The sequence below is a fragment of the Eriocheir sinensis genome, unplaced genomic scaffold (assembly GCF_024679095.1).
Source record: "Eriocheir sinensis breed Jianghai 21 unplaced genomic scaffold, ASM2467909v1 Scaffold805, whole genome shotgun sequence".
Taxonomy (NCBI): Eukaryota; Metazoa; Arthropoda; class Malacostraca; order Decapoda; family Varunidae; genus Eriocheir; species Eriocheir sinensis.
Window position 1 is genome coordinate 154,315 of NW_026112171.1, and position 23,134 is coordinate 177,448.

General features: G+C 40.7%; 2 protein-coding genes across 3 annotated transcripts in view; both read left to right on the forward strand.

The window, feature by feature from the left end:
* The window catches only part of LOC126994491 (phospholipid-transporting ATPase VD-like), an 80,879-nt gene extending 65,849 nt beyond the window's left edge, over positions 1-15,030 (forward strand). For both annotated transcript variants that reach the window (XM_050853809.1, XM_050853808.1), the window contains 12 exons: positions 7,992-8,199; positions 8,877-9,069; positions 9,263-9,411; positions 9,645-9,791; positions 10,045-10,156; positions 10,935-11,104; positions 11,576-11,785; positions 11,961-12,461; positions 12,994-13,110; positions 13,715-13,975; positions 14,382-14,539; positions 14,882-15,030. In XM_050853809.1, coding sequence (XP_050709766.1) covers positions 7,992-8,199; positions 8,877-9,069; positions 9,263-9,411; positions 9,645-9,791; positions 10,045-10,156; positions 10,935-11,104; positions 11,576-11,785; positions 11,961-12,284 — 1,513 coding nt within the window. In that variant the 3' untranslated portion in view covers positions 12,285-12,461; positions 12,994-13,110; positions 13,715-13,975; positions 14,382-14,539; positions 14,882-15,030. The remainder of the gene's footprint in view (positions 1-7,991; positions 8,200-8,876; positions 9,070-9,262; positions 9,412-9,644; positions 9,792-10,044; positions 10,157-10,934; positions 11,105-11,575; positions 11,786-11,960; positions 12,462-12,993; positions 13,111-13,714; positions 13,976-14,381; positions 14,540-14,881) is intronic.
* A 407-nt stretch (positions 15,031-15,437) lies between these two features.
* LOC126994492 (phospholipid-transporting ATPase VD-like) lies at positions 15,438-20,116 on the forward strand. The gene is made up of 7 exons (XM_050853810.1): positions 15,438-15,592; positions 15,972-16,142; positions 17,746-17,869; positions 18,268-18,425; positions 18,787-18,891; positions 19,335-19,520; positions 20,008-20,116. Exons 1-7 carry the CDS (start codon positions 15,470-15,472, stop codon positions 20,047-20,049), a joined length of 909 nt encoding a protein of 302 aa, XP_050709767.1. The 5' UTR covers positions 15,438-15,469; the 3' UTR covers positions 20,050-20,116.
* The last annotated feature ends 3,018 nt before the right edge of the window (positions 20,117-23,134 follow it).

Here is a 23,134-nt window from a genome sequence, read left to right on the forward strand (position 1 = left end):
CTGTGTCTATATATGTTTATCTATCTGTCTTCCTGTATCGTGTGTCTGTGTGTGCGTGTGTGTGTGTGTCCCTACGCGCCCCAGAACACACATGAAACAAGGTTAGAGAGACACAGAATCATTAGCGGATAGGTCCTAGTTTTTCCTCTTTTTTTATCAATCCGGAACACAGGTGTGGCGGGGGGTAGGGGGTGGGGGATCGGTACACCTGCCGGGTCATTAGGCCACAGGTGCATACATGACCCACGCAGGTGTTGCCCTTACCTGTGAGTCGCTTCGGTACAGAGGGAGAATACGAATCAAGTGTTGCCTCTTTTGTGTGTTGTCAGGTGTTGCCCTTTTTGTGTGTTGTCAGGTGTTGTCAATTTTGTGTTATTTTGGCGCACCCACAAAAAAATAATATAAAAGAAAAAGAAAAAAATCGATGAATAAATAAATAAACACAGAGAGAGAGAGAGAGAGAGAGAGACCTCATTAGTGCACCCTTTCAGAAGATTAAAAAAATAAAAAAAAATAAGGTGTAGCCGTATTTTGCTCGTAATTTAGGTATAGAGAAAGATAAAAAGTGCGTTACCTATTTCCTCTTCCTTGTTTTCTCCTACCTTAAACATTTTCGGTCTAACCTTAACCCAAAATCTCGACTGGAAACTTCATATCTCATCTCGTGTTAAATCAGCATCCTCGAGGTTAGGCTTTCTGTATCGTCTCCAGCACTCTCATGAGTGCTTGTATGTGTGTGTGTGTGGGGGGGGGGGGGGGGGGCTAAACACACACACACACACACACACACACACACACAGCCTTTTGGACAGAGTGGACAATTCGTAGGAGATTGAGCATTTCCAGGGGTAGTTTGATCCTTCTTCTGTAGCAACCATGATCCTCCAAAACACCCATTAGAACCCGACCGATCTCCTTTTGGGTCTTCGGAAATAGTTGATCTGAGAGGCTGATGCGTCTGAGAATACCAACTAACGACTCCTCGCATGCATATCAGCTCCCCTCTTGATAACAGTTTCCTAACTCTTCACTGTCGCTGCAATCCTGCTTATCTATCTTATCTTCTATCGATATTTTCACGCTGACTGCTCTTTTAAATTTGCCAGCTGCATTGCTTTCTACTCTAGCTCATCTCAACGCTCTCCAAATACCTTCTGCAAGAGTTGACCAGCATCTTCATTCTTTCATCGCTTTCGCTGGTAAACTCTGGAACAGCATTAGTTCATCTGTATTCTCCTTCCTACGACTTGAACGCTTTAAGAGAGGAGCATCAAGACACCTCTATCCGAATGCTATCCTCTTTTAGATACTTCTGTCGCCTACTAACCTCTTTTTTTTTTTTTTAAGCTGCCTCCCTAGCCCTAAAGAAAATAAAGGGTGTTTCTTGCTTATCACGATCCACGTCATTTCGCACCTTCACCTCCCACTTCTCGTGTAAATGGCTATCCAGTGAAGAATGTCTCCTCTTTTTTATTTTTATTTTTATTTATTTATTTATTTATTTATTTATTTTTTCTATCCAACTATGAATGCTCGTGTTATTGTTTTTCTCGGTCCATGTCATATCGCGTTTCCCCTTCCTACTTCTCCCCGTGTGATGCGCTACTGTTGAAAGGTTTTAATTGCATAGTACTGTCACATTTTTTTCTGAGAAGTTTATTTTTGTATTCTTTTTCTATTGTGAATGCGTGTGTTATTGTTTTCACGGTTCCTGATTCTCTTTATTCCATATTTTTCCCGTCCTTCATATCCCCGTGTAATGCGCTACTGTTGAAAGGTTTTAATTGCATAGTACTGTCACCCTTTTTTATTCTTTTCCATTTTTTTCTGACTGTAAATACTTGTTATTGTTTTTCACGGTTCATGGCATTCCACATTTCCCCTTCCTTCTTTCCTTTTCCCGTGTAATGCGCTACTGTTGAAAGGTTTTAATTGCATAGTACTGTCACCCTTTTCTATTCTTTTCCATCATTTTCCAACTGTAAATGCTTGTGTTATTGTTTTTCACGGTTCATGGCATTCCACATTTCCCCTTCCTTCTTTCCTTTTCCCGTGTAATGCGCTTCTGTTGAAAGGTTTTAATTGCATAGTTGTCACCCTTTTCTATTCTTTTCCATCTTTTTCTAACTGTAAATGCTTGTGTTATTGTTTTTCACGGTTCATGGCATTCCACATTTCCCCTTCCTTCTTTCCTTTTTCCCGTGTAATGCGCTTCTGTTGAACGGCTTTAATTCCATCATACTGTCACGTTTTTCATACATATTTTCACTTTTTTTTTCTAACTATGAATGCGCACGTTATTGTTTTCACGGTCCAAGTCATTCCCCAATTTCCCCATCCTCATTTTCCTCCTGTAACGCCCGAATGTTGAAAGGTTTTAATTGCCGCGTTCCTGGTCCGACTCTGATTTCCTGTCTTAATTGTCCGTCATTGTGCGCGCGGTGTGTTATTTGCAAGGTAATTTGTGGCTTGTGGCTATACGGTCGAGGGAAAGTGGGTGATGGGGGTGGGGGTGGTGGTCGTGTGTGTGGTGGGGGAAGGGTAGATGGGGAGGGGAGGGGAGTGACGGTGTTATGATGCAGAAGAAGGTCGTGAAGCAGTATGCCTTTCACGGGGTGTTCTTCCTTCCTTCCTTCTTTGCCTTCCTTACTTCCTTCCTTTCTTCCTTCCTTCCTTCTTTGCCTTCCTCATTCCTCCCTTTCTTCCTTCCCTCCTTCCTTCTTTGTCTTCCTCATTCCTTCCTTTCTTCCTTCCTTCCTTCTTTGCCTTCCTCATTCCTCCCTTTCTTCCTTCCCTCCTTCCTTCTTTGCCTTCCTCATTCCTCCCTTTCTTCCTTCCTTCCTTCCTTCTTTGCCTTCCTCATTCCTTCCTTTCTTCCTTCCCTCCTTCCTTCTTTGCCTTCCTCATTCCTCCCTTTCTTCCTTCCCTCCTTCCTTCTTTGTCTTCCTCATTCCTTCCTTCCTTCCTTCCCTCCTTCCTTCTTTGCCCTCCTCATTCTTTCCTTTCTTCCTTCCCTCCTTCCTTCTTTGCCTTCCTCATTCCTCCCTTTCTTCCTTCCCTCCTTCCTTCTTTGTCTTCCTCATTCCTTCCTTTCTTCCTTCCCTCCTTCCTTCTTTGCCTTCCTCATTCCTTCCTTTCTTCCTTCCCTCCTTCCTTCTTTGCCATCCTCATTCCTTCCTTTCTTCCTTTCCTCCTTCCTTTATTATTGAAAGCCTTATCGGAGCGTTGATTCGTCTATGTCCGCCTGGTTGTTTGTTGGCTCGTCTGTTATCTAATAAATCAACATCTTGTCACCATATTTAAATGAGAGGGTAATGTGTCGAGCTGATTGAATTTTGACACACACACACACACACACACACACACACATTGGTTTTCCGTGATGTAAGCAGACATGGCTCAGGCAGGGGGGGGGGAGGGGGGAAGGATTAAGAAGGGGAGGGAAGCGCGCGTCGTGTCTCACTTTCACTCCCCTCCCTTCCCTATTCCTCCACTCCCCGCATCTGCCTCGTCCAGATTATTTCCTCCTCATCCGGTTCGAGCCGAGTTTCAAGAACAACAAAAAAAGCAGATCAGTGACGTAACTTTCACGGAACGCCTCGCCTCGCTGGAAGTTACGAGCCCGGAGAAAACACGGGCTGGTCACCGGGAACAGAGTCTGGAATTTATGGCTAAAGAGCTTCTACCTAAGAGGCTTGTTGGCTGGCTGACGTTTCTGGCTTGTTTTTTTTTCTTTTCTGGCGGTCCATTTTTGCTTTCTGTTTTTGTTGTTGCCCTTGAGCTGTTTCCATTGCTGTAAAAAAAAATAATATAGCTGGATTTTAATTCTGGGAACGAAACTGGAATGTCTAGTCAGCCATTAAAAAATAAATGCTTAAGTGGCGAGTGTTCGGCTGGGTGGCTATATATAACTGAATGCATATGACTTCAGGAGACTTGCTTGAAGGCTTTTAGTGGGTGGTTGGCGGGGCATGAAGGCTGCGTGACCGTCCTTCTGTCTCATGGATAAGGGTGGAAGTTGTGTCTGGCTTAAGCTGGTGACTGTATTTTGTTATCGTGGTTTATGCATCAGTGGAAACAGCTCAAGGGCGTAAAATAAAACAGAAACTATAACCCGCCCAGCAAATAAATTACAGAATGATTTGCCATAAGAGAGGTCAAAGAGAAGTTGTAGGGTGGGGGTTTTGAGAGGCTGGGCAGTGGCTGTGGCGAATTGGCGGGCGACCTTCACGCGGGGGAGAGAGAATGACGGCGGATGTTTGTCTTTGTCTTATTGTCTGTCACGTCACTCGGACTCACTCCTAGCCATTAGAACCCTTGTATACACGTCATGATTGAGCCTTCGCCCTCTCATGGGGTTTTCCTATTGTATATACACAGACGGGAAGGTCGCGTGATGGACATGTGTTTATCAAGGGTGGTGGTGCTTTGCTGGGGCTGCTTCTCAAGTCCGTATTCTTAAACATTTCGCTGCCCAAGTACATGTATTGGACAAGGCTTTCGTAGGAGTTTGGGGTATTTCCTGGGGTAGTTATATAGCCCTGGTGGTAGTTGAACCCTTCCTCTGTACCGTGAACCTGAAAAAACACTCACGAGAACACGATGAATCTCCTTTTCGACCTAAGGAAGGCGTTGATGTGACAAGAGAGCGTTTAATGATACCGACATCAGACACTTCCGGCTCTCACAAACACTATTTCTGAAAGCCACAAAGGAGCTCAATCGGGTTCTCGTGAGTTTTTTTCACGTTCATGGTACAGAAGAAGGGTCAATCTGTCACCATTGTCATTAAACTACCCCTGGAAATACCCACAACGCCTACGAAAGCCTTGTCACTATTTCCAAAAGGCCGCAAAGGAGTTGAGTCAGGTTCTCATGAGTGTTTTTCATATTCATGGTGCAGATGTCTTGCCAAACTATCACTAGGCTCATAACACTACCCTTGGAAATACCCGCAACCCTTATGAAAGCCCTATCAAATTCAAAAGTGGATGTGAAGGCCCCGGATGTTTGAGGGTACGAACCAGCGTGCCAAATTGTCGTACCCTGAACACCATTTACCATTTTTAGGCTCCAAGATTGTCGTAAGCACACAAATAACGATAGAAAATTAAAGTTATCGTTAAAACGGTTAAATACAGATGATTTTCGTTCTTTTTGCTAGTTATAATCGGTCAGAAACTACAAAAATGCGATGCGATGTGTACGATAATATGGCAACGCTGGTACGGACCCTTCGCCTTTCTGCTCTCCGTACCAACCGTTCGAATTTCCTTTCTGTTCTTTGTTTTTCCTCAACCCGCTGATAAAGTGAATATAACCATTCCTCTCCTGAAGGCACCAAGGGAAGCTATGTTATTAAAACTGTTATATTAGTTTACGTCATATATTGGATTACACTTTCCCCAGGCTCGTTTTTGTGGTTATTTAAAGATACAGTAGTTTGTCATTTTTTTGGATTATGTTTTCCCCAAGGTCTTGTGGTTATTGCAAGATATACTAGTTAACGTCATTTATCGGGTTACACTTCCCAGGATCGTTTTTGTAGTTATTTAAAGATACAGTAATTTACGTCATTTTGTGGATTACATTTTCCCCAAGCTCGTGTGGTTATTTAAAGATCTTACTAGTTTACGTCATTTATCGGGTTACACTTTTCCCAGGATCGTTTTTGTAGTTATTTAAAAAATACAGTAGTTTACGTCATTTTGTGGATTGCATTTTCCCCAAGCTCGTTTGGTTATTTTAAGATCTTACTAGTTTACATCATTTATCTGGTCTCACTTTTCCTTAAGCTCGTTTTTTGTAGTTATTTAAAGATACAGTAGTTTACGTCATTTTGTGGATTACATTTTCCCCAAGCTCGTGTGGTTATTTAAAGATCTTACAAGTTTACATCATTTATCTGGTCTCACTTTCCCTTAAGCTCGTTTTTTGTAGTTATTTAAAGATACAGTAGTTTACGTCATTTTTTGGATTGCATTTTCCTCAAGGTCGTGTGGTTATTTAAAGATCTTACTAGTTTACGTCATTTATCGGGTCTCACTTTCCCTCAAGCTCGTTTTTTGTAGTTATTTAAAGATACAGTAGTTTACGTCATTTTGTGGATTACATTTTCCCAAAGCTCGTGTGGTTATTTAAAGATCTTACAAGTTTACATCATTTATCTGGTCTCACTTTCCCTTAAGCTCGTTTTTGTAGTTATTTAAAGATACAGTAGTTAACGTCATTTTGTGGATTGCATTTTCCCCAAGGTCGTGTGGCTATTTAAAGATCTTACAAGTTTACATCATTTATCTGGTCTCACTTTCCCTCAGGCTCGTCTTTGTAGTTATTTAAAGATACAGTAGTTAACGTCATTTTGTGGATTGCATTTTCCCCAAGGTCGTGTGGTTATTTAAAGATCTTACTAGTTTACATCATTTATCTGGTCTCACTTTCCCTCACGTTCGTTTTTGTGGTTATTTTCCGCCGGCAGACGATGAAGCAGCGAGGGCAGGTGAGGAGAGTTACATAACGTTAATGCACTTGTAAGGGAGAGAGAGAGATGGGAAGGTATAGCTATTAGTGCTCTTCCCGATATCCTGTGTGTGTGTGTGTGTGTGTGTGTGTGTGTGTGTGTGTGTGTGTGTGTGACAATCCTGTATAGAAGGCAAGGGCATACTATAGGCTCACCATCACGCCGTCCTTCTACAGGAGAGAGAGAGAGAGAGAGAGAGAGAGAGAGAGAGAGAGAGAGAGTGAGTTAATATCAATAAATTTCAAGCACATCCACATAATTTTGGTATTTTTATTGACTGAGAAGGAAAAATAAATCGTTGCATGATGAACCACAAATATAAACACACACACACACACACACACACACACACACATGAAAAAAAAGGAAGGTTATTAATGAACTTGTTTTTTGCCCGTCAGTGACTTGTTGATTGATACCTCTCGCAGTGTTCATGACGAGCCGAGAGAGAGAGAGAGAGAGAGAGAGAGAGAGAGAGAGAGAGAGAGAGAGAGAGAATGTGCGTAGTCTGTTCGGTAAACGTGACATATGGATAGCTATGAGGCTTTGGTGGAGTAGAAAAGGATTGGGAGGGAGAGACAGACATGGACAACAAGGAAAAGTTTTAACATGTGCAAACCGCTGTGTCAAGATAGCCTCACCTGCTCGTTCTCTCCCCCTCCCCTCTCCTCTCCCTACCTCATCTCTCTGTTCTTGCCTTGCCTCATCTTTCTCCTCCCAATCTTCTTATCGCTCAACCTTCCACCTCTTCCCTCCCTCGTTTCTCTTCACTCTTTTCATTTTCATCTCATTTCTCCCACTTCTATCCTTCCTTCCCTACCTCACACCCTCTTCTCGCCCTTCTTCCTTTCCTCCCTTGCACCTTCTTGCCTCCCTTGTCTCCTTCACTCCTTTCACCCTTCTCTCATTCATATATTCTCCCTACCTCCCTTTCCTTTCCTCCTACTCTCTCCCCTTCTCTTTCCTTTTAAGTTCACTCGACCTACCTCTGGACTCCTGGGTTTTACTGGGAAGCACAAATGGAAGGTCATGTTGATAATTAGGTTTTGGTGGTGAGCGAGCCGGCAAGGATATGTAACTATGGGTTTTCTGGATAAATTCAGATTCACCAAAGACGTAGGCAAGAATTCGTTTACAGGAGCTGCCTTGTATGGGCCTATTGACCTCTTGCAGACTCCCTATGTTCTATGCTGTATGAACTTTCCACTACCTTGGCTTTTCACTTCCTGAGAACTTGACAAGATAAGTATGCGATTGAAATAAATCAGATCTCTACTTCCATAACAGATTCATACTCAGTGGTCCTTGCAAGACTGAATGAGAGTGAGGAAGCGGGCTAATAAGTGTTGGAGGGAGGGAGTAGAGGAAGAAGGGGGTGAGGAAGGAAGAAAAGGAGAAAATACATGAGTGATTGAGTGAATGCAGGGTCTGAAATATGCTTAATAACATATACACTTCCTCTATCCACCAGGGACCAAGACCGCTATGTCAAGAGGCTGTGGCGTGACGTGCGGGTGGGTGATGTGATCCACCTGTCCTGCAATGAGGTCATCCCAGCGGACATGGTGGTCCTTAACTCCTCCGACGAGTACGGGCTCTGCTTCATCGAGTCCTCCAACCTGGACGGCGAGAGCAACCTGAAGCAGAGGCAGAGTGTCAAGGGGCTCAACCTGGGCATGGTGGGTGAAGGGTGTGGAACAGTAGGGAGGGCAGGGTAAGGTGCACATGACAGGAAGATGGGGAAGAGAAAACACACACACACACACACACACACCCTTTGATCTTGACTTAATCCTGCAAAATAATATAATAAGGTAGGAATTATTAGTGAAGAAAACACAATGCCTGGTCCAATCTCATGTGGGTTCTGAAGGAGGTATTGTTTTGTGAGCCCCATGATGCCCTTGATTCTGTATTTACAAATGAAAATTGGATTATCTTAAACTGTTAAATGTTGATAGATTCATTATCTTATATATTTTGGGGTCCCAGAGACAAAGTGGCCCCAAGGAGTTACTTATACACATAGAATAGTTGTATACATTTCATATTTGTTAAACTATTGAAATTGATTGTTGAGTTCATCATGTCACTTAGTAACATACTGTATGGCACATATAAGATCAATGAGACATTCAAGGAAGTTAGGGGTGTGCAAGAGGCCAATGACACGGCTGTGAATCTATTAATTACCATCTGCTTTCTCCAATTATGAATGTGTCCTTCCTTTCTGTGAAGCTCAAAGTCAGCCAACCCCATTGACATGAGTCCAGTGCTAGTCATTATCTTTTACGTTCTTATTTGTCTGGTTTTAATTACCCTTCTTCCATTGTTTATTGTTGTCTGTTTGCTGCAGCAAGAAGAGTTCAAAGTATCACAGTTCAACTACTTGATGGAGATTGGTTCCCCGACCACCAAGATGTACCATTTCACGGGCACCATTCCCCTCAACACGGGGGAGCGAGTGCCCCTCTCCAAAGACAATCTCCTCCTCAGGGACTGCACCCTCAGGAACACAGACTACATAGAAGGAATAGTCGTTTATGCTGGTAGGTGGCTGGTGCCTATTATATGTAGGTGTGTCTATGTGCAAACTTTAATTGGGATACAGCTTATTAGTATATTTAGAGTATAAGAAAAGAGTTTGCTTAGTTGTTTCCCTTTAAAGAAAACTGCAACATTTTTTTACCATGCCAAAAAATTTATTCACTGCCTATAATTGCTAACGACCTACTTTTGCAGGCCGGGAGACAAAAGCCATGTTGAATAATGGAGGGACAAGATACAAGCGGTCACGGTTAGAGCAGAGAATGAACATAGAGGTGATGTGGTGTGTGGTGATCCTCTTCCTCATGTGCCTCATCTCTGCCACGGGTTCTGGACTCTGGCAGGTACAGTAACATTCTTCCCATTTTAAGCAGTGGAGGACCTTTAGACTTAATTGGCAGGCACTCTACACCATGCTGAATTACACTATGTTATACAAGATCAAGACATCATTGTGAACTGCATCAATGTTGTACCGTAACTTAGTAGATACAGTAAATAGTTATGTGCAAGGACACTGTATTGTAGGAATAATAAAGTACATGCTAATCACTTCTTGCCTGGTGTGGTCCAACAGGGTTACCATCAAACAAACTCCTCGCTAGGGCTGGTGCCGTTCCTGCCTCCCCAGGAAAGTCACGCATCGCAGGCCCGGGTGCGTCAGCTCAACAGCCCCGTCTGGGTGGGGTTCATCAGCTTCTGGACCTTCATTATCATTTACCAGGTGAGATAATAGTAAGCACTGACCTACAGAAACTTTGGAAAAGGAATAAGGGAACAGAAGTTCCAGAATTATACGTACCGGTGCTCAAAACACCAAATTAACAATAAGAAATACTCTCTATTCCTAAAACTCAACATGAACATTTGGTGCTGATGCTCATAACATGGCATTACTTTGATCAAATTCCATAGACAGGGTTCCTTAGTGCCAGTGTGAGGAATTGTCAACTGATGCATTTTTTGTTCTTTGACAGGTGATCATTCCTATATCTCTGTATGTTACTATAGAAGTCATCAAGCTCATGCAGGTGTACCACATCCACCAAGATAAAGACTTCAAGGACAAGAAGAGTGGCAAAACTATAGGTATGAAACTACATAGTTTATGTTTTCATTCCTGGCAGAGTGTTTTAAAACAACACAACCAAGAACAAAAACATAACAAGAAAGTGTATACATTAATAATTTGACAAAGCTTCTGCCCCATGAGCGTGAAAAAACACTCAACTAGTCATTAAAATTTGTAATTTATATAACAGATTAAACAAATAGAACATTTCGTTCACTGTGTAGTAGGATTAGTTAACTCTTTATTTCACTTTTAAATCAAGTTTGCTGTTTTTATCACAGTTTTTCCCTAAGTTATAATAATCTTCAGCCATTACTAGTCCACTTCCTTTCCCAATACTCTCCACCTTTTTCTGATGTTGTACTCCAACCTGCTGTGGTAAATGCTCTAATTTCATCTCTCCACCTTGTCCTCTGTCAGCCCTGACTTGTACAATTTTTCAGTTGTTGCTGTTGTTTTGGTTGTCAGTCTTTCATCAGTCCTGTGCATGATATGAACTGATAACAGATGGACAGCCAAAGTAAGAGAGTGGTAACCAAGAATTTATAAAAGACAGGACAGGCAGAGACCAGGTGGAGAGATGAAATGAGTCAATCAGTTTTATATTTATGCCTAAAGATGTTCTCATGTGTATTTGATAAATGTGTATCAGTTTTGTAGTTATTTTGGTAATGGACAGCCAAACACATAGACAGACAGATGGACAACATAAACATTATTACCCTCCCTGCTAAGCAGAGGCAATGAAAAATATCATTCCTTAAATGACTTCTTATTTTTCCTCTCTGATTTCAGAGTGTCGAGCCCTGAACATTCCTGAGGAGCTGGGTCAGGTCGAATATGTCTTCACTGACAAGACTGGAACTCTTACTGAGAACCAAATGATATTTCAGCGGTGCTCTATCAACGATGTAGATTACTCACACCCTCCTATCATTCATCCTGAAGGCTCCTCAGAAAAACAGGTAATATTTTTTCCAGTTCCTTCAAAATAAAGGCAGCATGACAAAGTAGGAAAGCAGTAACTGCCTTGAATTAAACTAGGCTAGGCAAGGTGAGGAAAAAACGAGGAGTTTTTGCTGAATACTGATGAACTTGAGTGGAAGAAGATTGTAGGGAATATTTAGTGAATTAACAGTTGTTATTCCCCTTTCGAATACATTGAAAGCCACAGTCTGCTTCGGGTCATTGAAGGAATGTGTCATTGATGATGTAAACAGCATGAAGTGTGTCATTAAATTTTCTGAAAAATGTTTTGTCCTGTTTACCTAAATATGGCTCTAACTCTGTATGTGAGAAGCAGGACTGGTGCTGATGAACACAATTTTGCTAATTATAAACTTGATGTTATAATGTATCTAAGTCATGCCTAACTAATTAATACATTCTTTGTGTTCCCTAACTTCCCTTCATCAAATCCTTATTTATATCCTCAGGGCTCAAGCCATCTGGATAGTTTCTCTCTTAACACACAACTACAGGAAGATCTGTCTGCCATAGAAGTGCCACTTATCTATACTCAGCCACGCCACCATCAGCCTCCCGCACTGCTTCAAAACTCACCGCAGGAGAGGATGATGGATTTCTTTCTCACGCTGGCAGCCTGCAACACGGTGGTGGTGGCCAAGCACCCCCACCATGACCAAGTTAGTAGTAGCAGGATATGCAAATTTTTGGAGGAATGTAGTTGTGCTTTGTGTCAAGTTGTTTACATGTACACAAGATGAAAATACTTGCATTTCAATTTTTCATTAATTTTTATGAAGTCTTCTATAGTGTATTTCTCATCACCACTGGTAACATCCCTTTTCTCTGTTTCAGATGAATGCCAGTGGGATGATAGTGCCAAATAATAGTGCCAATACCAGTGAGGTTGATAATGCCAGCTTTAGCTCCTTCCTCTCCAACTCCTGGGCTCCTGCCAGAGTGTTGAGAGAGATGTGGCCCTTCCCACGGCCCCTGTCCCCCATCGCCCCCTCACCCTCCAGCACCCCGCCCCGCACCCCAGAGTCCTCGCCCCGTTACTCAGAGTCTCCCTCCATCAACATCCACATGAACCTATCATTTCTGAACCTCCTGCACTACTCGTCAATGACCCCATGCCAGAGCCCTGCAGAACCTCTCCTCCCCGACCCTCCCTCCTGAACATTCAGCCAGGGCATGGCTACCACCAAGTACACTCAGTCACACCTTCACCTCTTGATATCAAACCTATCTATGAGGCTGAAAGTCCGGATGAGCTGGCCCTGGTGGATGCTGCCTACAAGTATGGGTTTCGCCTTCTAAGAAGGTCATTGCACAATATTCTGGTGTCTTTCCCAGGTAAGCTTAACACACATTATTGTTGCTCTACCTCATAACTGTTAAACATCACATTCTTGTGTAAGCTCATTTGGGTGCATGTGGTTTGTCAGGACAGAATAGAGAAAGCAATGAAAGTATGTAGTAAAGATTTGGTGTGGGTGTAACAGCAAAGGGTGAGGATTGCAGAGGGGGTGAATGGGTGAAGTGTGGTGCTCTGAGGTGGTCTGGAAATGTGATGAGAATGAATGAAGACTTTGTGAAGGGAGTACATGTGAGCAGGACTAAGGAAGGAAGTGTCAGGGGGAGACACCAGTGAGTGGATTAGTAGAGTGAGTGTGTATTGGAAAGAGAGAGTTGGCAGGTGAGGGATTGAATGTGCTGAGAGGGAGTGCCAGAACTGAGAAAGTTGGGAGGTAGAGTCAAATCACAAAATAGATATTGTTGATGTGCAAACAGAATCATACAGTAATACATGATGCAATATAGTTGTGTTGCAGGAGTCTCACTTTATCCACTGTGTTATGGACTCCATCTCTTTTTCTCTTTCCAGGCTTTGGGCTGTGTGAATATGAAGTCCTCCATGTGCTGCCATTTGACTCAAACAGGAAGAGGATGTCCATTATTGTGAGACATCCACAAACTCTCCAAAAAATTCTTTATTGCAAAGGTAAGTTAGTTTGTAAGCACAGTTCTGTGAAATTTGCTCTATCACTTTTATATTTATAAATAAATAGGTACATGAATATATGTAAAAACAAATGTGGTGCCAATCTTGGGAGGCATGACATATAGGGAGAGACCAGAAAGATTGGGTCTGTGTGCCTTGGAGGAGAGAAGAGAAAGAGATCTGATAGCTGTTTACAGGGTGATGAAGGAAAGGGAAACAACTGACAGGTAGATATGACTTGTTTATATAGGATACTAGAAATACATGAGGTTGTGGAAATAAATTGAGGAATACAAATTCTGGAAGATATCAAGAAACATAGTTTTCCTCATGGATTCATTGATGCCAGGAATGACATAAAAAAAGGAGATAGTTATTCAAACCAAAACTGTTCATGAATTTAAAGCTAAACTTGATAATCTGAAATTTGGAGACATGACCCCACGAGTGTAGTTCACTTCAGAACTTGGTAAATACTCGCATGACCTTGTAATGAAAATGGTTAAGAAAAGGACAGAAGAAATTTGATCAGGTTCAAAAATGTAATTTTCAGAGTATAGCAACTAAAGTGTGTTATATACTGATCAATATATTATTTTTACAGGAGCTGATTCTGCAATCTTGGACAATTTGTCTCGAGACGTAGATGAACAGACCAAAATGAGAGTTTTCCGCACTCAGCAACACCTCAACACTTACTCCAAGCGTGGGCTGAGAGTCCTTTGTATGGCAAAACGTGTCCTGAGTGACTCCGAGTATGAAACTTGGGTGGCAGGACACAATGTAGCGGAGAATTCCTTAGCCGGCCGGGAACACAAGTTGTATGAATCCTATTGTAGAATAGAAAAAAATCTTAATTTACTAGGTTGGTAATGACTGACTTTTGGTTCAATTAATTAGAATTATTCAGGTTTTAACTGACTTACAGTAGCAGGACTTAGCAAGAGATAAATGACTCAGGGAATCCACTATGATATCACTTCATAATGTTGACACTGAGTTTCCCTTGATACTTTTTCACAGTGGTGGTCCAGTCAAGAATTATGTATAAACTCTTAATTCTTTCATGGTTTATATTTGTTTCATTCACACATATTATGGTAATGTCCAGACCTCTTAACCTATCATAACCCCTCCCATTGGTCCAAGACCAGTAATTGGCAAGGAGGTTGTTTTTAACATTAGGGTCCTGGGAAGGTCTTTACCCTTTATGAAATTATTTCATTGGGATGATGAGTGAAGAAAAATTGTCTTGGGTTTTCCTTCCACAGGTGCTACAGGAATTGAAGACCGGCTGCAAGATGGAGTGCCAGAGACCATCGCAGCATTACGAAGGGCTGGCATAGTGGTGTGGGTCCTAACCGGGGACAAGCAAGAAACTGCTGTTAACATTGCTTATTCTTGTGCATTGTTCCAGCCCAACATGGAGGTTGGTACAAGTGTCATCAAGTGCATTTAGAGTTCTTGGGAAGTACACTTGACCCTCTTATTTCAATGAACTGGTTGGAGGAATGTTGGAGCAAAAGAGTCAGAGTAAACGACAATCTGCCAGATCATGGTCCAAGAAATTGAGGGTCAAATGCACTGTGAGAAACACTGTGTGCATATGGAACTGGATGCTACTGTAATCTATAAAGATGATTCCTAATATCAGTTTTACATTTTTTTTCTTAGCAGCAGTAAACATCTGTGAGGTAATGAATGAAGTTAACATTGATGTGTGATACTCAACACTATTTTTACAAGCTGATCCATGTTTCATGTCTTTCAGATATTAAAATTAAACGCAAGAACCAAGGACCAAACAGAGTGCACCATCAACTTTTTCTTGCAACAAATCAGGCAGCAGGAAGAGGCGAGGGAGCACGTTCAGGCCAATGGAGAGTGTTTGCCTCCTGAAGGCCGGTTCTCTACGTCGTCCAAGCAGCGAGGCCTTGTGATAGATGGTCGAACTCTTGTGTAAGTGACTTTGATATTCATACAAGATTACTCAACTTGAAATTAGCAGGAGCTTTATACAGTCTGTTCTCCACATTCAAAATTTATACTTTTGCAAATTTGATTATTCACTGTTTTATTGGGGGAAAATAAAATAACAGGAATATATCCTGCATTTTTTGCAGCAGAAGTTGTTTCTATTGGTTTATTATATATTTATTGCATGTTTCTGATGATAAATACTGCTGAATGAAGCTTCTCTACTAGAGATGTAAGTCTTGTGTATGACCTGTCACTTGTGAAGAATGTTTGTAGACAGTGGATTAGAAAGATGGAATAATAAATTGACAAACTTTCAGATTCATCTTGGATCAAAGAACAAACCTGAAAAAGCTGTTCTTAGAGTTGGCCAAACAGTGTAATGCAGTGCTGTGTTGCCGCGCCACGCCCCTCCAGAAGGCCCTCATTATGCCTTGCCAAGGACAGCCTCAAGGTGCTCACTCTGGCTGTGGGGGATGGTGCCAATGATGTCTCCATGATCCAGGTAAGGTCTTATTACTTCATTACTCTACAATGTTAGTTCCTGTTGCCTGGAAAGCTTGTACAACAACCAGGATTCACTTGGCATCTGTAGGAGGGGAACTAACAGATTGCTTCCTTCTACATTTGGGCTCTTGATGATCTCATGCTCTCAAGTGTAGTATCAAGTCAATCTGTTTTTCTCCTTATTGCCTGAAGCTCAGCAGTCACCATCTGTTTTGACATCATTTGATGAGTTTAATTTCCCAATTTTCTTATTGTAATTTTTTTACAGTTTGGGAGGCAAGGCAGCTCGAGGGAAAAAAAAATCAGCTTTCTCATCCTTTCAAAAAATCTGTTGTTCCTTACCATTATTTTAGATTTACCATGAGTGAATTTTGCAGACTGCTGATGTTGGAGTGGGCATATCAGGGCTGGAGGGTAGGCAAGCAGTGATGGCTTCAGATTATGCCATTGCAAGGTTTCGCCACTTGGAAAAATTGTTGCTGGTGCATGGCCATTGGTGCTACAGCCGCCTTGCACGGATTATACTCTACTTCTTCTACAAGAATGCTGTGAGTGTTAGGTTCTGTGTTGCTTCATAGTATATCAATTTACAGATTTTATGTTTACTTATAGTGCACATATCACAAGTGAGGGTCGCATCTTACATATAAGTTATGAGAATTTAAGTTATGTGTATTTATGCACCAGTAAATGTGGAAAGTAAAAAAGGACTGAGGGAAAGGGAAGGTTTTTGGGAGGAAGTGAATGCATGTTTGAAGAGTTTTGAGAAAGAAAGGAAACTTATTATGATGGGAGATATGAATGCTAAAGTGGGTGATGAATGTGTGATGGATGTGGTGGGAAAATGGGGGATACCTGGGAAGAATGAAAATGGAGAGTGCCTGGTGGACGTCTGTGCTGGGAGGGGAATGTTCCTAGTGAACACTTTCTTTCAGCACAAGAATATCCACCGATACACATGGAGGAGGGGAGAAGATTATGAGCAGAAAGGATTGATTGATTATGTGGCAGTAGATGGAAGACTTAGAAAGGATATTTGTGATGTGAAGGTAGTAAGAGGAATGTTCGATGACTCTGACCATCTTGCAGTGCTCGCAAAATTAAGGCTGAAGGAAAAGTGGGTATTTGAAAAGAAAGGTGAAGTAAAAAAGGATATATTGAAGATAGAAAAGTTACAGGAAAAATAAATAAAAGATGAGTATAAACGTGAATTGGCAGAGGCCTTAAGTGAAAAATGGGAAAGTATAAAAGATAGTACAGATATTGAAAAAGATTTTGGAACATTTAAAGAAGTAATGTTAACTACAAAAAAAAATTGATGGGATTGAAAGTGGTGAGGAATGGAAGAAGAAGATGAAATTCATCGTGGACAGAAGAGATAAGGAGGATAGTAAAAGAAAAAGAGAACTTTATAAGAAAACTCAAGAAGAGTGCATGTGGTGTGAGTAGAATGGATGGAATGAGTAATGAAAGTATGTATGAGCGTTTTGGAATGTGTCACGTGGGTGAAGAGAAGTCTGGAGTGGTGGAAAAAGTGAAGCGATAGACTTTAAAGTGGTTTGGCCACATGGAGCGAATGGAGGAGAGTAAGATGACCAGGAGGGTGTACATGAGTGAGATAGAGGGAGGGAATGTTAGAGGACGACCTCCAGTGAAATGGAGAGATAGTGTGCAGGAGTATGTCAGGGAGAGGGGTGAAAGATCCTTGAGAAACTTTGAGCAGGTAAGGAGGGAGTGTCTGGATAGAGAGAAATGGAAACTCTTCTGCCGAGGCCATCCCCTGGTGGGAGCTCCTAGGAGCAGGCGTCAAAGATGAATGAATGAATGAATGAGATTCCACATGGACTTGAAATATTTATAAAATTTAGTAAGAGAAAAACTTTGTCTTGTAGTATGACAATGGTTAACAAATATGGTGTCATTCATATATGATGAATTATTATGAATTCTTATATATAAACTCAGTTGATACTTTTGATCAAATAATGTTTGGTAACTTTAAAACAGCATTACTACTATATGTGAGAAATGTCATTTGAATAGTTAAAAGGTTCCATTACAGTGAAGCTGCCTTTGTAAGAGTAGAGTTTTCATATAGTTGAGAAAGAGTAACTGCCCTCTTGGTGGAACACTGACAGTCTTGTTTTACAGTCCTTTGTGTTGATGCTGCTGTGGTTCCAGCTGTACAATGGCTTCAGTGGGAGCAGCATGCTGGACCAGATGTACCTGATGGTTTTCAATTTGTTTTTTACTTCCATCCCCCCCATTATTTTGGGTGAGTGTAATTATCTGCTGTAAATATAACTAGCGGAACTGGATTTTTTGCATAAAGTTAAAGATATGTTTAAAGAGATGGTTGATAAGCAAGGATGTGTATAATAGATGTTAATTACTTGGAAGCATATGGATTGGGGAGGTGGGAGGGTGAAACAAACAAGACTGCAAAATAGGTGTGGAATGGTAAAAGTGTAGTATGTAGACGTCATTTATACATACGACTATAAGGCAGAGTGGCTAGTCTATGAAGAGGGTGCATTGCATGATTGAGAGACTGCCTTCTCGATGAATTAAAAGAGCTTAGGAATCATGAGAGGGAAGTATGAGAGTCATTAAGACAACCATGACAAGATTCTTTGAGTGGAATAGGGCTTATGTCTAATCTCTGTTTCTCAGGAATATATGACCAAGATTCTCCTGAGGAAGTTTTGCTGGAAGAACCTCACCTCTATGCTCAAGGCCGCACCAGCTCCCTCTACCAACCCAGCTCATTTTGGTTTAACATACTGGATGCTCTCTATCAGTCTGTTGTCCTGTTTTTCATTTCTGCATTGGTGAGTCATAATTACACCTGAGAAGCCTTTGGATTATTTCAATAGACTCTTTTGTGTACAAGTTTTCAAAGTTACTAATAGGAATTTTGTCTGTTCCTGTGTGATAGCAGAGACAGACTATAAATGCAGCCTGTCTTTGTCTGTATGACCACTTCCTGTCTTTGTGGGTGGGACATGACCTTTGTAGACACAACTACTAAATCTTGAACCAGAATTTCATTTTCATTTTAATGAGAAACATATTGAGGTAAAGTAATATTTACCAGTATTTAGTTTTTTAGTCTAAATGACTTAAAAAAAAACTGTGTTAATAGTATGCCTTCACTCTTACCATTTATTTTACTAATATTTGTCATCACAGTTTACAGAGGGCAGTCAGATGGGGATGTATGAGTTTGGTATGACAGTGACTCATGCCTGCCTTGTGGCACAGTCACTCCATATTGCCATTGAGACAAGATCATGGGTAAGGTTTTTTAGGTTGTATCAGAACATTGTCAGATACTTACATACTTTATCAATTAGTGTGTTTAACAACTCCTGCCTTGCTGTGCAGTGTTTGAGCCAGTACAAAAATATGTCACAGGGTGAGGAAAAGTGTAGTGAAGCTTGGCGTGCAGTCTCAACCTCAGGTGTGTAGGGCGTGCATGAGGGCACGCCATCACCTGCCTCACCCTCATCCATGCCTGCTCTTCCAAGAGCACTTTTGAAGAATTGAACTTCATCTAATTTTCATCTAATTTTGATTTATTTTACCATATATGAAATATCTTTGCTGTCTCAGTGCTTCATAAGAAATGGTGCATATTTTCACTCCAACTGATGTGGTAATTATCATTAATACTTCGACAGATTCTTTTACACTCTAATACTATCTAATACTATTCTGTATGCAACTTCTCTCCTCAGACTGTGTTACATGTTGGTGGTCTGGTCGTGTCTTTCCTACTCTTTTACATTTTTGGGGGACTGTACACTGCTACCTGTCCTGCCTGTCTGGGTGCCCAGCCAGTATGGGGAGCTGGGGCACAGCCTTGCCTCACCCCTACACTGGCTGACTGTTCTTCTGACTTCCGTCCTTGCTGTACTTCCAAGGTTAGTTTTTTTACTAATAGACTATTGAGATATTTTGTAACATGTTCTTTGGAATATGTTTTGTATTTCAGTGCAAAGTTCAATGTCCTGAAGTTATAAATAAGTATTTTTGAATGAGTATTATGACCAAGAAATTGTCGTGTGGTGGTACAATGTTGTGCATTAATGGACTGAGGGGCTGGTAATACTGTAGTTCACATTGTAACTGTGTATATCAAACTATTGATGTAATGAACCATGATATAACCAATTTTATTTTATAGTCATCAAACTTACTGATCATTCATCATATTCCCAATTTAAGCAATCTCTTCACCTCTTATTTCACAAGTACAGATAGCTGTAGGTAGATGTATGGAAAAAATACACTCAGTTTGGCATCACCTATATGTATCCATAATACAAATATGACCAATACTGTAAGGAAGGCTCTAGAGTTTGGTACTTGGTATTATGTAATGAGACTCATGATTTGTTTCATATACAGATTCGTGGTGAGATCTCTCCAGTGCAGCCTGAGTCCCGATGAAGTGACTCAAGCCATGCTCTTGACAGGCGCTCTAAAAGATCGATGGATTTCATTGTGTCTTGGTTTTTCCTCATGCACTTCATCTACTTACAGGTAAGGTACTGCTGTCTGTAGATGCATTCAATAAATTTAAAGAATGGTGCATGAGACACAGAAGACTGTCTTACTCTGCAGTCTTTTCTTACTAATGTTCTTGGGTTTTTAGATGGGACTTCTCTTCCTTGCTAATATTATAGTGGAGCAATTGGTGGGATCAATGTTTCTGAAAGGCCCTTATAAGTGAATTAATGAGAAAAAATCGTCACTCACGCAAACCTGTATATTATATGTATCAACGCATTTGTGATCAGTTTATGTATCCTCTATTTTGGGGGGTTCATGTCAAGGCAAAAATTTGGCCCGTCGCTGGTACGCGGTTAAGCCACAAATTTGGCCCGTTGCTGCTACCGGGTTAAAAGCAAGTTCAGAATAAATTTTCACCAAAGAAAAAACATTATATGATTGTAGGAGACAAAAGCTATTGACAGCCATGAGTGACATTTTCCTGCAAGCACTAGGAATTTTACATGTTTTTGTAAAGTGACAAAAGATTAGTAAGACAAGATTTTCCCATAATAAAGCCATGCTGGGAGCCATTGATCAGGAAATCTTTATCTCAGTGGTCATGTATATTTCTAGACATAGAAAGTTATAGAAAGTAGTCCAAGTTATAATTTTTTCTACAGCAGATTTGGCAGTAAGAGGACATCACTGATTTAACCCGATTCTTAAATATCAGCACAACTGTTTTTTTCAAATTTCTAATACTTTTCCAGTGTTGAGAGAATTCCTAAAGAGGGTGGCCAGTGGTTTGGAAATTATATCTGTCGCTTCCCTTTCAACAAAAGCTGGAAAATATTATCTGGATCATGTGACTTGGTTTTTGTGTTTGTTTATATCTAAAGACTGCTCCTCTTTTATACTAATATAACTTAGCATTTCTTCTTCCCTTCCTAATATTAGAAACATATGTAAGAAAGCATGGGAACTTATGAATTGGATACATTCAGATTCAGGAAGGAAATAGGCAAGAAGGGGTGCATAAATAAGGTGGTGGATGATTGGAACAAACTGAACAGATGTGTTGAGGCAAATATGATTGAAAGTTTTCGATGGAGGTCAGATATATTTATGAATTGGTAGGGAAGTTGGTAAATAAGCTTCTCTCGTTGCGTGAAAATGCATTGAAGTTTTACTCAATGCATATTATATGGAATTCAGTATTATTCTCTCGCAGGCAAGGGTATCAAACGCACCAACTTCCTACTTGTAGTCAGCTTTTACTTAACATTCCCTTGGCTTATAGTCTTTACTAGTGGTGTGCTTAGCCATCTTCCTCTTTTCTCGATCTTGAGCCTGATGCACAGAAATAGAGCCTTGAAATAGAGATTGGTCAGCAGGAAAGCCTTCTTATATCTAAAATTGTGGTAGTGTTGGCATAGCAAGCAGTGGTATAGTGAACAGGAGTGAGGGAGGTGGATGGTGGTGAGGCTGACAGAGTGTGAGGTTTCCATGACAGAGGCTGTCTCTGAGAAGCTTTGTGTGGCTGCATGACCAATGCAATGCTGCTGCTGACCTCACCTCAGGGCTCAGGCTGTTCTTTTAGTTGTGTTTCAACCTTGACTCTCTGTACTTTTATAACACGTTGTGTCATTGCTTCTAGTGAATATTTGCTCTTTGGGATTGTTAGAGGCCAAAAACAAAAAAAGAAAAATCTGGGAGTGTATATGTAGTGGCATTCAGAAATGCACCCTTCTTCCTTGAAAGGTGGTAGACCACTGGCACCTGATCAATGACTCAGTCACCAGCCAGGCTACCCAGGCAGCCACCACACATAGGAAGATGCAAGACGCTTCAGATGCAAGATATCCCGTACATTTTAAGAAAAATTGAAAAGAAAGTTAATATGTTTTTCAGAGACCTGCAATATACATAAACAAAGGGTAGGCTTTATTGGTGGTAATGATGGTGTCCATCATTTTCTTTCTCTCCATGCACTGAAAAGCATCATAAAACTGTTAAACATTTATTAATTCATGTTTCTTTAAATAAAAGTTGGGAAATAAATTGTCAAACACTGGAAAACAAAATCATACACTGAAGATTTTAGTATATTTATTTTCTAAGACTTTATTTCTGTGGATTGATTACTTGTAGAGGTTAAGTTTCATTACTTGATAGGGCTGTTATTTTGCAGTTTGGTTACTCTGGTGGAGTTTGGTTAGTTTACATGGTCTTTTGGTGGTTGATGAGGTCAGATATAAAGTACAGCAGAAACAGTTCTTAGACTGATTAGTAAGGCGACAACAAAAAATATGACTGCCATAGTAGGACTTGCAGAATCTAGCAAGAAGTACTACCTATTCTTTTGCTCCAGAGATGGTGTTGATTCTCATGGGGTGAGTGATGAAGCTGACTCTTTATCAAGCCCTCTGCTTGAAAAAAAAGAAAAAAAAATGGGGATTATATCCATGATAATTTTCATCAAATAATGAATCCTCACTTTTTTGTCAAGAGGTTAAGTTACTTTATTATGTGATATTGAATAATTTTTTGTGGTTGGATTATTCTTAATAGAAAAGGTTAGGTAAAAAAAATTAAAGATTTCTGTAACTTCTCCAAAATGTTCTAACTGTAAAATAACTCCATTAATTACAGGAACCTAACCTCTCCAAATAATATTAACCTAACCATATAAGTTATATAATTGAACCAAACTATAAGAGTATTTTTCAGTGATGTACATATCTCACACTGGGCGGGCTAGGTAGGATTTGGATGAGGCAAGATTACAATGGGTATGGTTCCCCTAAATAATGGTTTTCCCAGCAGAGGACTTAACACAAATGTACAAAAAGCCAACTTCAGCACTCACCACCCAAGGATAATCAACACTTTCTCTAGGAGGGAGCACAGATTCTCTGCAGGGTATCTCACATTGTCAGTCACAAAAATAATTCCCACAACTGGGCAAAATCTCCTGATAAGTTCCTTTTCACTGTATTCCCATGAACATTTTTAAGCATCATGTATTCTGCGCTGGCAT

Excerpts from the sequence above, each read along its gene's own strand:
- LOC126994492 (XM_050853810.1), top strand. The coding sequence starts at position 15,470 with ATGCAGTGCTGTGTTGCCGCGCCACGCCCCTCCAGAAGGCCCTCATTA. Across the intron at positions 17,870-18,267 it reads CATCCCCCCCATTATTTTGG|GAATATATGACCAAGATTCT; the intron begins GTGAGTGTAATT and ends TCTGTTTCTCAG. Across the intron at positions 18,426-18,786 it reads TGTTTTTCATTTCTGCATTG|TTTACAGAGGGCAGTCAGAT; the intron begins GTGAGTCATAAT and ends TTGTCATCACAG.